This window comes from Fulmarus glacialis, unplaced genomic scaffold (genome assembly GCF_000690835.1).
Source record: "Fulmarus glacialis isolate BGI_N327 unplaced genomic scaffold, ASM69083v1 scaffold44844, whole genome shotgun sequence".
NCBI classification, from domain to species: domain Eukaryota; kingdom Metazoa; phylum Chordata; class Aves; order Procellariiformes; family Procellariidae; genus Fulmarus; species Fulmarus glacialis.
Window position 1 is genome coordinate 15,588 of NW_009208304.1, and position 15,247 is coordinate 30,834.

The 15,247-nt window shown below is 41.0% G+C and overlaps 1 protein-coding gene across 1 annotated transcript in view; it reads left to right on the forward strand.

The window, feature by feature from the left end:
- Positions 1–345: 345 nt before the first annotated feature.
- Positions 346–15,247, forward strand: part of DCBLD1 (discoidin, CUB and LCCL domain containing 1) — a gene marked incomplete at its 5' end in the record, with an annotated part of 30,653 nt that continues 15,751 nt past the window's right edge. The window contains 5 exons of the mRNA XM_009576429.1: positions 346–558; positions 10,887–11,024; positions 11,523–11,574; positions 12,305–12,377; positions 14,107–14,240. Coding sequence (XP_009574724.1) covers positions 346–558; positions 10,887–11,024; positions 11,523–11,574; positions 12,305–12,377; positions 14,107–14,240 — 610 coding nt within the window. The remainder of the gene's footprint in view (positions 559–10,886; positions 11,025–11,522; positions 11,575–12,304; positions 12,378–14,106; positions 14,241–15,247) is intronic.

Sequence of the window (15,247 nt, forward strand, 5' to 3'; positions counted from 1 at the left end):
TAAGGAAGGATCCTACCTATTACACGTGGATTGCATCTTCAGGGTTTCAGTAGGGTTTGGCTGTAAAACAGAAAGCCGGAGAGACTCTGTACGGGACTATGAAATACATCTTAGTTCATGAGTGTTTCTAGCCCTCCTTTCTACTGCTTTACAAGAGAAATATGACTGTATTTATTTTAGTTACCTATATTCCAACAACAGCATAACTGAGGTGAAGTATTACAAAATACTTTTTGAAAAGCTGGAAGTGCACGTGAGACACGATTATGTGGCCAGTATTTTCTTACACAGTTTTTATTGAGGAATCTGTTTTGTTTCTCTTCTGTGTTTCTTCTCCTATTGCAGGGGATGGATGTGGGCACACGGTGATGTATCAAGACAGCGGGACCCTGGCATCCAAGAACTATCCTGGGACGTACCCAAATTACACTCTTTGTGAAAAGAAAATCCAAGTGCCTCTGGGAAAACGCCTGATCTTAAAAATTGGAGACCTGGATATCGAATCACAGAAATGCGAATCCAGCTACCTTACCATCCAGAGCTCTTCAACATTGCACGGTATGTAAAAGATAAGGCAATGGCCGATACGTGGACTGGTAAGAGTGTGAGCAAAAGCCAGCTCAGCAAAATGCAAGAAATGTTGGACTGTGTCCTTTCCTCCTCCTTTTCCTATTCAGGTGTGTCGTTCTCAGTACGGGAGGCCATTGCCCCTCACACCGTGTGTTGTTCTGCCAAGGCTGGGGGTGCTGCCACGCTGCGCTGCGGAGGGGCCGCCGGGGCCATGGGGGCTTGTGCCCAGCTCTGGCACATCCACCCCGAGGGCTCTGCCCTCAGACCTGCAGAGCTGTACTGTCACAGCTTTAGTACAGCGAGTACGTGGATCTATATCATCCCTGTACCCTTCTCGGGTAGGGGAAGAGCTGGCTCACTAACCAGACAGAAAAGGGATGAGAAATTGGAATCAACGACCCTGCATGTCTCTGTTTCCTAGGCAGTTCAGACCTGGGAGACGAGATAACCTTCATTATTGCTAGTCAGTTATAGCTAGATAACCTTTATTATTGCTATTATTGCTAGTCACTGATAACCTTTGCTAATGTACAGGCTTTAATACTTGCAGATACTAAATGCATGCAGCCAGTCTGCAGTCCTGCAAGAGATTTGCACAGGAAGATAAGTGAGTAAATATGCTATAGCTGTGCATTTAGAACAATCATAACGACAACAGGATCCTCCCCAGGGAGAACCTGAGGCCTTCCTCAAATTGGTTCTCCCAACCTGTTGTTGCTGCAACTTTGATCTGCTCTCTCTGTAAGAGTCAACCCAATTCTCAAGTCAGTGCACCCTTTTTCAGAAGTCAGATGTAAATCCAGGCAGAGGCATGGGGCTGCAGGGACTTCCACAATGCAGAAATAAACCTGTGAATTGCCAGTTCATAAAATTTTGCCTGCTGGGAGTGGGCTGTAGCCCTTCAGTCAGCTGAGGCTGTGCTGTACTGTACAGGCAGAATGGATTCAATGGGAAAAGACGATGGAGAGATGAGCTACACAGAGCCTCTGCAGGTTTTCCAGGTCACCCAGCTCATCGCTTGGCTCAGTGAAGTGTGTGGTTCTCCTAAGCTCAGGACTCATAAGATATCTTAGTAGTAAGGAGGGATGATTGCTTTTCATTCATGAGCATGATAGGCCTATCACTCATCTAGTAAGATAAGATCAAGTGAGGTATTACAGCCTTGCTCGCAGACGAAGGTAGAGGTAATTATTGCTCTCATGAGGGAGGTATTACATTTTGAAACAGCCTTCACCAAGAGTGGGCAGTGACATGTTGATATCTAAGCTTTGCATAGAGCTTGATTTGAAGCATAAGGAACGTTTCTGTTCGTGTGTGTTGGGATTTTTTTATGTTGTTTACCTCATTTCAGAACTGTAGGTGATGAGTTGTGTTCACCTGAAGCAGTCTGTCTGTACTTGGCAGTAAGGGGTAGGCGGTCAGTATTGCATTATCATATCTTTGAATAATTTTTATTGATTCTATCTTGACATTTCTAATCAAAGGCTTTTCTAGGAAACAAGGGTAAATCAATATATTGTTTTCTGAAGTGAAAAATGAAACTTGGATGTTGATTGAAATTCTGGCTCCTTACATATCAGCCTGAAGACATCTTCACATAGTTCAGTCCTGCAATTATTCAGCCTATAAACACAGCATACCTGTGTGTTATGCAATCAGCTCCATATAATGAATTTCTTTAAAGTATTCCCACACCCATTTTCAGACCTGATTGGTAATGTCTGATGCATGTGGACTATAATTTGCATTCTCAGTAATGAACTGCACAATTAGCAGATTTTGTTCATCTGATTAAACAAGTTTTATATCTTAGGCATACATACCATTGGTAATGGTTTTTGTGGTCTGCAGCTCGCTGTAGACTTTCCCACTAGCATACCTACAGAGTCTGTGCTCTACATTCAGGTAAATCCGTGCAGAACAGCAGTGTGGAAATCATGCTATATGCATAAATTCATGATATCTCTTGTGTTTTAAAAGACACAGGAATTCATAGATGAGATTAGAGCTTCTCTAAGTCAGTTGTTTCAATAGTTTTGCTGTAGCTCTGGGTTTTAATATGCATTTACGTAAGCAAAAGAAGCTCTGTGAGTAAGCACTGCTAAGTCCATTCAGTCTGCTAAGTGTCCTTTCAGGTTGCTGTTTCTGAGTCCAGATCTCCTCTTCACATCCCTCCCCTCTTCATGAACATCTACAGGCAGGTCAACATCTTCCCTTTGGCCAAGAAGATACTGACCTTTGGCATCGAAATTCTTTCACAGGATGATGGAGAGTTGAAAAGATTTTGCAGGCATTGAAGACATCTGAGCAATTAAAAACTAATCTTCACATGTTTTCTGTATTTGACCTGGGTTTAAAAAGGAAAACCTAAAAAGCTAAGTATGAAAGCTGGCAGTGTGAATATTACTCATGTTTCAAATTAGCCGAGCAGCCTTTGCTCTTTATTTAAGAGGTTTGCAATTACAAGACAATAAGGTCCAAAGGGAAATATGTTTTAAATACCATGCTGATCTCTTCAACTCTACAGAAAACAAGAGAGTGAATGTCAGTATGCGTACAAACATCTCTTGAGGAGTGTATCTGAAGCTTAGAAAATTGGTCAGAGGCAAAATCTAGATTATGCATGTAAATATAAAATTAGTGTAAATAAGTCTTCAGATGAAAAAGTATTGTTTTCCTTTCAGATTTCTCCCACATGTTGTCTTTACATATAACTGTGATTCATTCATCGTTATAAACTTCTGCTGGGATTCATGCAATACAGCAAGGAGTAACTCAATTCATTTTTGGGTATTTATGTTCCATGCAGTAAAAGGAAGCTGTTATATACAAATGAATGGGTTAATTTGATTTATGTTAGCCATAACATTGATTTCTTCACATTCTTTAAGTCGGTGACTACAGATTAGACCACTTACATGCAAGTTTTATTTAAGTTTAGGGCATTCCTCAAATTTTGTGGACTTACACAAGAGTACTATGAATCTAATTCCTGCCTAGAAAAGCGTGTAGCATTGTTGCCCGTGCTGATCTACTGAAGCCTCCCTGCTCAACCGGGACACAAACGTGACACTACAGTTCTTCTCACCTTTGATACTTCTCAGTTTTGATGGACCTGTGAAGGTAGCCATTGCATTTAGATTTCTCCAATATTGCCATCAAAAGATGGTCATTAAATAATCTTAATGAAGTGGCCGAACGCTGTATGTCTGGGTTATTACTCTGCACACTATTTTCTTCAGTGTTCTCTGGAGGAAAGACGCTGTAGCAAGTCTTTTCTTTCAAACTGTTAGCTTTGTATCCAGACTTAGATGTGAAAATATTAATCACCAGTCAGCAAAGGTAGTCTAACACCAGTTTTGGTGAAACTGAGTCAGCTTTGTCTGACACACCTTTAAATATTACCACAGCTTTGCACGTGTTGTCTCTAAGAGAAATAAATAGATGATAATATTCTCTTTCAAAGGAATAGGTTTGCACTGGATGAAAATATGGGGGGTTTTGTCCCATAAAGGGAATCTAGAATAAAAATTAATATGAAGCATGATCTCACAGTGTGGACAAGGTGCAACCTTTACTGAAATGCTTTTCTTCTCGAGTTAATTACATTATCTGAGCATATTAAAAATGCTGAGCTCTGAATAAGAGCTTCTGATTTTTTAATTAGTTAAAGGGATATGTGAAAACAAGATTAACCATGTGGACCCTGTAGTTCTCAAGAACACAACTTGCACTGCTTATGAAGGTGTAACATAAATGTTTCAAAAGTGCAACAGGAACTGCTCTTAGTCAGCTTCTTTTCATGTCTTTATCAGATTTCTGTACCTCTTCTGACGCTTTTTTCTTGCTTTTTTCCCCTCTCTTTCCCCAGCTAATGGCTTAGTATTTTTTCCCTTAATTTTGTGAGATGATCATCAGTCTTGACTGGAGAGATAGATTAAAGAAGAGATAAGTGCCTACTTACTTTCCATTCACTTGCAGTCAGTAGGAGGTTGATGTGTTCCTCTGGGGTGGATGTCAGATCTGCTGAGTGACTAGTAATAATTTGGAGAGTTAACTTGTTCTTGCATAATTTACAGCCTGTAACTAGCGTGAAATAGATAGAGAAATTACTGAAAATGCTTTCTCCTCCCCGCACCCAGTCACTAAGGGTTGTTAGACAAATGATGTGTGAGTGTCTGATGGCTGCTGAGAGTGAGTGCGCGCGCGTGTGTGAGTGCGGGTGTGCAGGAGAGCCAAGCGCCTTCGGATGCCTCCTACCTGTCATTATCATTTGAGGGGATTCATCAATCCAGTCTTTCCTCATTGTGTACTGTAACAAATATCTTACTTGAATAAAGGGTGCGTCCAGGTTTCTTTTTCGCCCTTCAAAGGAAACTTGTTATTACAGTATTGTTTCTGGTATTTCAGGAAATCCAGTGAAATGCCCAGACAAGTTCTCGCTGAAGATCAAGTCGAGCAGTTTCTTAACAGTCAGAACTCTTCTAACAGTTGGGTTTCGCCTGAGTGGTTGCAGTATCCCAAGATTTCAGCTTTGGAAAGATTCATGCAACAAAGAATGTCTGCTTTTCTTTTATCAAATGAACTCCTTTTTCCTCTTAGCTGCATAAAGCATATTGTGTATTTTTCTGTGGTTTTTGTTAAACAGCTACAGCTCTTTACTAACGATTCCTAACCGTTGCTGTGCTTCTGTCTTTGGGTTTGGCTAAAACCACAGGCATGTTAGAAGTGGGGGATCTCACCTGAGGTCAAGCAGGCAGACCTACAGCTGCTGCAGGTGGCCCAGACCCTCCCTTTTTAAATTGTAATTACTTCTCCAGCGTGACTCCACTTGGATGCCTTTTTTTTTCCTTTATTGCAGTCTTTGGCAACCCTTTGGAAACGCTAACTGAAAGGTTTGTTTTTTTTTTCCCTAAAACAAGAAATGCTTGCTGCTCAGTCTGTGGTCAGACTGGGTTGCACAGAGTTAAATGTTGGATAACTGGGCTGTGTCATCCTGACTAACAAATGTGACTACTCTGTCAACTCATATCTACTGAGTATTAAACACCACCTTCCCCATGTCCTGCAAAAAAGGGCATAGAGCAGCACTTTTCGTCTCCTGGTGCATCCTTGCAGGGTGACGCTGGTTATCCCTGCATGGCAGGGTTGGAGCAAAGAAGAGACCTCTCCTCTCTCCTCTCCTCCTTGATAGGGGGAGAGGAAGAGTTACTGCTGATGAAAGTGAAGCATTTGTGTGAACGTGGGATGGAGACGAATTTCAGGAATGCAGATGTTTTCATACAACAGATCCTTGCTGGTTTTGTGAGCTGTTTGTGAAAGACTCGCACTCTGGCTGAGTTTTTAGCTCTGAAGTGAAGCAAGCATAATCCATGTTCATCACACCCCCTGTCCTTCCCCAGCTACTGAGGTACTTCCAAATTGCTTTATTTGAGAAAAGGCTACTGAATATAAGGATCACAATTTAAAACATTGTTTTCCCCAGACAAACTCCTTAAGAAATGATAATCCTGGAGAGGCAGATCCATGGGATCGTTGCTACACCTTGCTCACCAGCCATGCCTTACTCTGCAAAACTAATGTTAAAGAAAAGGAAGAAGATTCCCTGTTAAAGAGGGGACGTTACAAGTTGATATCTAAACTGAGTTTCTTAAAGACCTCTGCAGATGTCGAACTCCAGATTTCAAATGAAATGAATTTGAAAGCAGAACGAGCAGAATGAACTGGATATGCAGTAGCTAAAGAGGGACAGAATTGCTTTTAAAAGGAAGCAAAAGTCTTACAGAAGAGGCTGAAAGTATTATGAACTATAGAAACAATCGGCATGTAGGCATTGCCAGTTGGTGTGAGAGAAGAGTCCTCTAGGCACAGCGCTTCTTAAGGGAAGTAGAAAAAATGAAGAAACATAATTCAACAAAGCAATTTCAGGAAATATGCCAGAGCCTGGTTGACAGTAGAAGTAAACTAGACTTCATAAAACCAGACAATGCTGTAAAGATCATCAGATTTGCAAAACAACACTATTATGAAAAAGACAAAAGCAGCAGACTATTGCTAACATTTAAAAAATAAACAACACGTAAAATAATCTCTTCAGTCTCCAGGCGAGCCAGCCAAAGGATATCCATGAGACAATTTACCATGTATCTTGCAGGATGTTAATACTGCTTGGAGACAGTGATTCCAAAATAAAAGTATTTCATTTAAGCCACTTAAACTATACCAGCATATCAGGAATTCTGGACGAAAGGCATTAAATGTTAATTTAATTATAGAGAATATTAGATTAGGTACATTCAAAATCCCTAGGCCTGTAATAGCTCTCCTGCAGAATTAAAAAAAAAAAAAAAAAAAAAGAGTCTGGAATCACAGTTGGGTCAACTCATTAATGAGACACGGAAAGAAGAAAAGGCCCTGGCATATAGATGTAGTAATACTGAAATATGGAGAACACCTACTCAGTTTCATGACATGTAACACATCTGTTTATTAAATCAAACTCTTTTCTTTGTTCTTAGTAAACAAACCAAATAATCCTGCCTACTTACCATAGCAGAGCTCCAGCCAAGTCACTTTAACAGAAACAGGGAGAGGGATCAGCATTCATTACTTTTTTTCAAGCCGAATATGCAAAACAACCCACCTCACAACTAACATTAGAAGATGAAAAACTGATAACGTGATCTGGCAGTTCTAAAAAGGGATCTTAAAAAACTTTTGGCTTAGTCCCAGGTTTAGGAATTAAATATTTATCCAGAGTCAAATCCAAATGCTGCAGGAAAAGTTAACAGTTTAAACAAGTTTCTCCCTTTCATACCAGACACAAACCAAGGCTTTTTCCATCATCCGTCCTCTCCACTATGGTTGTGCAGTATTCATATAGACAGCCTGGGGAATTCAATAAATCCTAGGTGGAATGGACAGAGAAGACCGGGAGCATGTATGAGTTTTAAAAGTAGATGATAAACTAGTATTTTTGTCACCTCAAATGCAAGTGGAAAATACTGACTAGTAAATACAGTTTTCAGATGAACTCTAATGTTTACAGATGCTGAGAGGTTTTAATCTTTTAATGTTTACAGAATCTCACAATATATGTATTCAAGGTAATAGGTAAGTCAATGGAGAGCAAATTGCTGGGTGTTACTGTGTATATAAAAAGTGCATGTAATTCAGGCATACCGCAAGCTGAAATGAAGGGACCCTGGGAGACTATCCTTTCGCTTCTGGCTTTACAACATTGAAGTAAATGGAGGACTGCAGTATGGAAGTGCATAGGAAAGAGTACATGTGGTTAAAAACAGAGACATTTTTTTTCTAAAGAAAATTAGAAAACAGATGAAAGCATAAATTTCTCTCATCAGTCAAAACCAAGCCCAAATAATTGTCTTGACCCTGAATCAGTTTTATTTTCTAAGCATTGCTAGTTGTCCCCCTGGGGAATTTCTCAATTCAGTGTGAAATAAATTGATCAGGGGGATCAATTGATCAGTCAATGTAAAATAAATTGATCAGGGGGAAAAGGAGAATTTGAGGTTAAAAAGGCCACTCTGCAAAAACTTGGCAAAATGGAGAGAGGTGCTGCTAAACCTAAAACAGTATTATTGGGTAAATCAAATCAGAAAGGTGCTTACACGGGACATTTTAAACACAATAAGCACTGAAAAGAGTGGAATAACACCTTGTCCTAAAAACAGACTGCACATGTCTCTAGTTCTTTCAGGTAGAAAAGAATCTCTAAGCCAAATGGGTATCTGATCGGTTTCTCTAAGAACAGCAATAGAGGGGTGAGATAATGCTTATACTTTTTTCTAAACCCTACTTCTCAGTGCTCATTTCTGTATTTGATAGCTAGATCACAGGCAAGTCTGAAGACCTGGCAGTGTAGTGCTGATACGGTATTACCTGAATTATTGAGAAGAAATGTGTTGAAATATTTTGCAAGGCTTCCTCAGTTTGCAACAAAAGAACAAGTGAATGTTTTGTAGTATTAATAGATGCCTCTTTTTTTTTTTCCCCAAAATCTATGCAGAAAACTGATAAACTTTTGGAAAATATTCCTTCCTTCAGTGGATATTGTTTCTTGCTTCTATATGCTTTAAGGATTAGTCCTAGGCCCCCTTAGATTTGAGCTAGCTATGGGAGTCTCTCGGTACACCAGAACTGCTCATGGCAGAAGATAACCATAGCCTGCTAACCCTTCTTGGATTTATTACTTAACAGTAGAAACTTGTCTTTAGGCATTGCATGCTGATTTCTTAAGCTGATTGTTTCTGAATTTTTGGCTTTCGTTTGGATTATACAACTCTATGTGTCTAGACTTTTTTTTTTAATTTTATTGTTTTTGCTTATGACATGTATGATTTGTTTGTATAATTACCTGGAACGTACGTAGACTTGTTACTGGAGGAGCCCTGATCCAGCTAGCGTGTGGCTGAGTGAATCAGCCATCTAAATTATACCTACAGAGTAGACAGGTCACTGCCAATCGCTGTGAGGGAGAAAGCCAAAGAGCACTTGTGAGAAAATATGTAGAGACAGTCCTTGAGAGAAGAAGAGGACTAAAGCCTTCTCAGGTGTTTTATTTTGAAGAAATGCAATGCCTCCCTGTCTTCTTCCCCTTTCCTTCTCTCTGGGAAAAAAAGTATATCTAAGTTAGCACTTCACGGCAATCTGACACAAAAGACCTTCTCAAATAAATCACTTGTGCAGTTGTCTGGTATGACACAGTGTCAGATGCTGTCTTTTTGATAAGTTCATTTCCTAAGCAATTTGTTTAACCCTTTTTATAGACATTGTTTTCTCTGACTTAAGTCGTGAGTCATTTTCAACACATAAGTACTCCAGGGAAATGTCACACTCGTCGCTTTTTTCTCTGCCTGCCTTGCTTCACCGCATGATTTTTATAAGCCAAAAGACAGAGTTCCTCCTTTGGTTTGTCCCATTCTGCTGGCTGTCATTGGCTCCAATTGGGCTACTCTATAGGCTGATCTTATAGTTGTTATAAGGCCGGTAAAGTATTTGGGAAAGACCCCCCCAAGAGTATCAAGCAAAATGAAGAGGCTCTTAGGAGCTCTTAGGAGCCCGTTAGGAAAGGTACCACTCATCAAATTTGTGCTGTGATTGTAATTTCTTGCATCTCAGAAGTCAGTTCCAAGTTGCCCTAAAGTAGCCACCACCAATAAAATGAGGTTGTCTAGGAAAAATCAAAGTGATCCTTTTTCCTTCTAAGGACTTGCTTTAGGAACCAAAAGCTGTCATTCTCCAGAACAGATGGGCTGAGGGCTTGTAAAGGGCCTTGTTTGTTTTTTCTCTTGGGAAAAAAAAAACTGTTTGCCATTTTACAAAAACCTCTTCTTAGCAGTTTATATTGTAAGCATCCTCATCAATTCAAAAAAGTATACCTTAACTGCTTTGGATTTTCTGTGTCATCTGTGCCTGAGGGCAGCCAGGGACAAGTGTTTGCACCCAGGTGTGGTGACAGAAGGCAAGAGCAAAGACTGTGGCAATCTCAAAAGAAAGTTCCCCTTGGGAACTGACTTCTGAAGAAGCAAATGTAATTATTGAGAGTCCTGGGCACGCCTGCTGTCAACAAGAAAGGAGTGTCCCAAAGACTGTTCCAAGATACTGCAGTTGGTAGCTATAAAAACCTTATCTAATTCAATGTAAGCACAAGGCTCTTGTCTCCCTGACCTACTCCCTTCATCTTCCCCTTTCTCGCCCTCTCTTTTTTGTTTAAAACTTGAACTGTATACTTCAATGGGCTGATGATGTTTTCAAAAGGAAAATAAATTAAGACATTTTCTGAGTAAAGTGGTACTGCCTTGTAGTACAATCTGGCTTGTGGCACACGTGTCCTTGAAAACCAGGTACCCTCTTTGTGATCTTAATCTTTCCTGAATGGCTGCTGTGCTACAGAGCTGTATGCATCTGGCGAGTTTATCTAAGGGACCCTGTGTAGATCCCTTCGATTGCCTTTGAATGTTCTGTTCTTTTCTCTAATGAGTTACTGCTGGTTGTAAGCATGCTGTACTTCAAAGGCCGAAGGGCATTAATCATTCTCTTAAGGCTTATGTGATGAGAGACGTGGATGCTGGAATTGCTACCATGGAGAGACAATTGGATCCTGGCCACTCCTTGTCAGGGTAACTTTGGAGCTCATACCCATAAAGGACTGAAGCCAAAACCCTTTTGTCAACATTTGGATTGGTACTGAAGGGGAATGAGTGTGTTATGAAACTCTTTGCTAATCGTGAGAATATTCCAGCCTAATTATGTCATCTAAACTTTTGAAATCTTCTTTGTTCTGTCTGTAGGGCCATACTGTGGTAATGTGATGCCCGTCCCCAAAGAAATCATTCTGGATAGCAACGAAGCAACTATTCACTTTGAGAGTGGATCCCACGTGTCAGGACGAGGCTTTCTGTTGTCCTATGCCAGTAGTGATCATCCAGGTAAAGTGAAATCCGAAAGTACTAAAGGATTAGTGGCATAGTCCCCCCTATTTCATTATCTTCTCTACACACATAGACTTTAGCCCAAGTGTATAATATATAACCAGGTATAATAGCTGCTGAAATCTTACCTATATGATTTGCAATACAGGCCTAGTGAAAGAGAAAATGAGTACCTTCTCCTTGAAGCTCCACTGTATTCTGGGCCCCAGCATCTACCACACAGTGATAGGATGAAGGGATAGGAGAGATTAAGATTTGGTTTCTACATTTAATATTCTGGGGGTCTGTGCAACTTTGTTGAAGGTGTAAAACTTAAGAAGAGTAGAAGAGGGAGATGAAAAGAATGAGGGAAAACCATAGCTGTTGCTTTCTATCGAATAAAATTGTTGAAGTATTATACAGAGAGATCTTTAAATGTAATTTCATGTGTAGCCACATACTTGTCTGTATTTCTATGTCCTGCAATGGGGACTGACACTGGTAAACTTTTCACAGATCTAATCACATGTTTGGAACGAGCGAACCACTACACAAAGGCTGAATACAGGTAAAGAGGGTTTGCAGCTCTCTGTGCTGTAGCTGTCATCTGGTCCAACTGTTAGAAAATGTCATGTAAGGCAGGTACAGTCTTGGTTTTCTGGAGAAGTGAATGTTTTTGAGCTCCGATGCTATAATAGTCCAAGGCCCGGTTGCGAGAAGCAGTAGTGCAGAATGGAAGTCTGCAGCCCAGAGAAACGAGGGAATAGAATTACAGAGCAAGTCTCATTTGGGCATACATATACATGGTACATGTAAAAAGAGTTTCCACTTTGAAATTCAAAGTAGCCTCAAATTCCAGTGCTGCTCCTGAGAGCAGATCACGCCCTAGCTGATACAAGATTATCTGAGGACAAGCTATAATTTCTTGGTTCCTTGAACCTTGTGATAGGATTTGAAATGGTAATAAATTGTGCTCTTCTGGCTGCTGTCTGGATGTGCATGTAGGCTTCTTATCTGGGCTGTGCTGAAAATCGTGTGGTAGCATTTCTAGAACAAGAGAATTAAACAGCAATGCCCTTGCAAAACTGCTTTTCTGGTTCTTTGGGTGCTGCTGTGTGCAGTCCACTCATGAACTCAAGGGCCCATTTATTTACCTCCTAGACTCACTAACAGACCATCAGCCAGAACTTACTGCTAAAATATTTACTGGTTTGAGAGCATTTCTTTTGTACGAGTTTGTTTCTGTGTATTGTCACTACAGTTCATGTTTTAAACAAGCCTCTCTCCTCTCACTACAGCAGATATTGTCCTGCTGGCTGCAGAGACATAGCAGGTGACATTTCTGGGAATATCGGAGAAGGATACAGAGATGTAAGTACACAGGATAATGAGGGGAAATTTAAAAAAAGACAGAAGAGAGAAGCGTAGCACAACTGGGTTTCAACTTCTGCTGCTTGACTTTTGTCAGTAATTCTTCCCAGCTGTGTTAGATATTATCAGTATATGAGTATGTTATCAATATATAAGCACATGGAGACACTTTTCAAACAGACAAATCAATTGTGTGAGAACAAAGTCCACTGATTGTCAAATACACCTACTGACTTGTGGTTTCTGGCTTTCTGGAAAAACCCTGCGTAGGGTTTGTCCCTCTTGAGGGAGTGCTCATCCATGTACTAAATATTCCTACGACTTCAGCTTTTACTTGTTTGGAGTCCATGTGCGTTTCTTTTCTGAAGTTATGTCTTGTGGGAAAAAAAATACATTTCAGTAACACGCAGGTTTTCTTTAAGATTATGCCTGCAGTATCCCAGCAATCTGCTCTGAGATGAAACAAATATTATACACTGCCTAATCACATCCCACTGATAATTACCAACCTCTTGGGTAGTTTTAAGTGCTCGTTCTTTAAAGCGAAGAAGTTGCCTGAGTGGTTGCATTTATCCACAGTTCATATCACACTGTGCCCCTCACCCTGGACTCTCCTCCCGTCATGCCTGTGAAACCTTTACGTCTCTCACGGAGGAGTAAGCTTAATCACACCACTGAAGTAAAATCCCACCCTATCACAAATATAGCAGTTGCTGAGTTTCCAAAAAGTCAGTGTTCATGTTTAACCTGTTCATCCAGTTATGCGAGCACACCGCTCCAGCCTGGAAAGTGGCAGAGCTGCAGCAACGAAGAAATGCCACGTTACATTCTCATTAGCTGGAGTTATTCCTGCCCTTCGTTTGGGTGATTAGGAAAGAAAAGCAGCACATGGCATGACCTCATGCAGATCTTATCTGCGCTGAGGAATTTTTGAAAGAAATTTTCCCTCCACCGCTAAGGGGGATTCAGCTTTTCTGATGGGAAGGACCTGCGGGGCTCCCCTGGAGCCCTGCTGCCTTTGTGTCCCCACCCCTCCCAGCCCTCCCCGGAGGGGACAGCCCGGCACCCCAGCTTGTCGAGTAGTGTAGCCCAAGCTGGGCCCGTCTGAACAAGACCAGTCTCTGCCGGCAGCCCCTGGGAATGTCTCCTCTGCACCTTTCCGCCGGCCCTTCTCTGCTCTGTCCTAGCCCAATGGTACATTATTGCCACCTAGTTGGAACACAAGTTGTCCTGCCTGTATTTTTCAGCATTATCCCACCTGAGATACGGGCAAATGGGCTATACTTAAAACCCAGCAGCAGCTAGTCAACACATAGCCAAATCCCCTAACGTATGGCATGACTCAAATCCTAGGGCGCAGTAATAGATAGGTCTGCTTCAGGCAAGTCCATCAAGTAATTACCGTTTTCTCTTTGCAAAGAAGAGTTGCCTTGCCTTTGACTTTGTTTTCCCGAGGAGTGACACAATACTTGTTAGGTTAAAATCTTACAGCACCTTCTCAGAAGCAGATTATTTGCTTTTGCATTTGAAAAAAGAAGGTGACTTTTGGAAACGTGTTTTTTTCAAGGATTACTCTTCTTTCTCCCTCCCCTGCCTCTTACTCCTCTTGAGCCTGTGCCGGATTTTATGAGCTGTAACACCTGTATATTAGTGGCTTGGAAGTGAAAGCTTTAGCAGTTTGTCCGACTGATCCTCTGAGCTTTGGCTTCTGACGGCTCCTGCCTTTCAGACCTCGCTGCTGTGCAAGTCGGCGATACATGCAGGCGTTATCGCGGACGAGCTGGGCGGTCAGATCAGCGTCACCCAGCAGAAGGGCATCAGCCGCTACGAAGGCGTCGTCGCCAACGGCGTCCCCTCGCACGAGTGAGTACCGCTGGCTGGGCTGGCGCCGGGAGCCACCCCCGGGGCACAGCGCACTGCCCGGATCAGCAGAAGCAGGTGGGGACGCGCTTTTGGGGAGGAAAAGACGTTAGTTGTGGGTCTAGGGGTTTTTGGGCTTTGTTTCTACGGCTTTATTAAAATGGTGTTGGCATTGGATATAAGAAAATGTTACAAGTTTTCAGTGGCTCTATACCATGTAGGGTGGTATTTTCTTTTTCTTTTTTTTCTTCTTTTCCTTCCAAAACATATTTGCAAATTACTTTGTTAGCAGATACATGAAAGTACGATGTTCTGCAACAAACACCTTTAATCGATGTGCTAATAAATCATGATAAATTAATGTTAAAGTTTAAAAAAAGCTAGGAAGAATGAATAAATAAAAAGTGCCATTGAGCCATAGGGGATTTAACTTCTTAAACATTGTGCTTTTGACATGTTCAGAGTTTTTCTCTTTTAGAATATTTATAGCAAGGGTGTTATATTTACCACTTATCTTCTGACTTTTAATTGTACTGTTGTTGAAGTAGAAGTATATCCTCTAATCTCTATCCAGCACAGTAAGCCCTTCCAGCAACTGCCTCCATCATTCCTGTTGGTTTCTATTTTTTAATTTTCAAACGTTATCTGGATTTTACAGGAGGCTTTTTTTTTTTTTTTTGTAGGAAGGGAAATCTCCTCAGTCCCATAGCCTACGAGAGCTAAGGGAATATGTCTTTTTTATACGTTTTTCCTGTTGTCCCCATGATTTCTCCACATCATCCTGACAATTTTACAGTCATGTTTTCATTCATGAAGAAGAAAAAAAAGCATTCGTTTGGTCTGTTGCTGTGCTTAAACTTCATCACAGATTGAAATGCTTTATATATAATGGCACTGGACTATACAAAGCTGGGTAGCATGTAGACCACTAGTGGAAGGCCTGTAAAGCCTCAATATTTTCTGTTTTTCTTACACAAGAATTAATTGCCTAAGAAAATGAATATAAACTT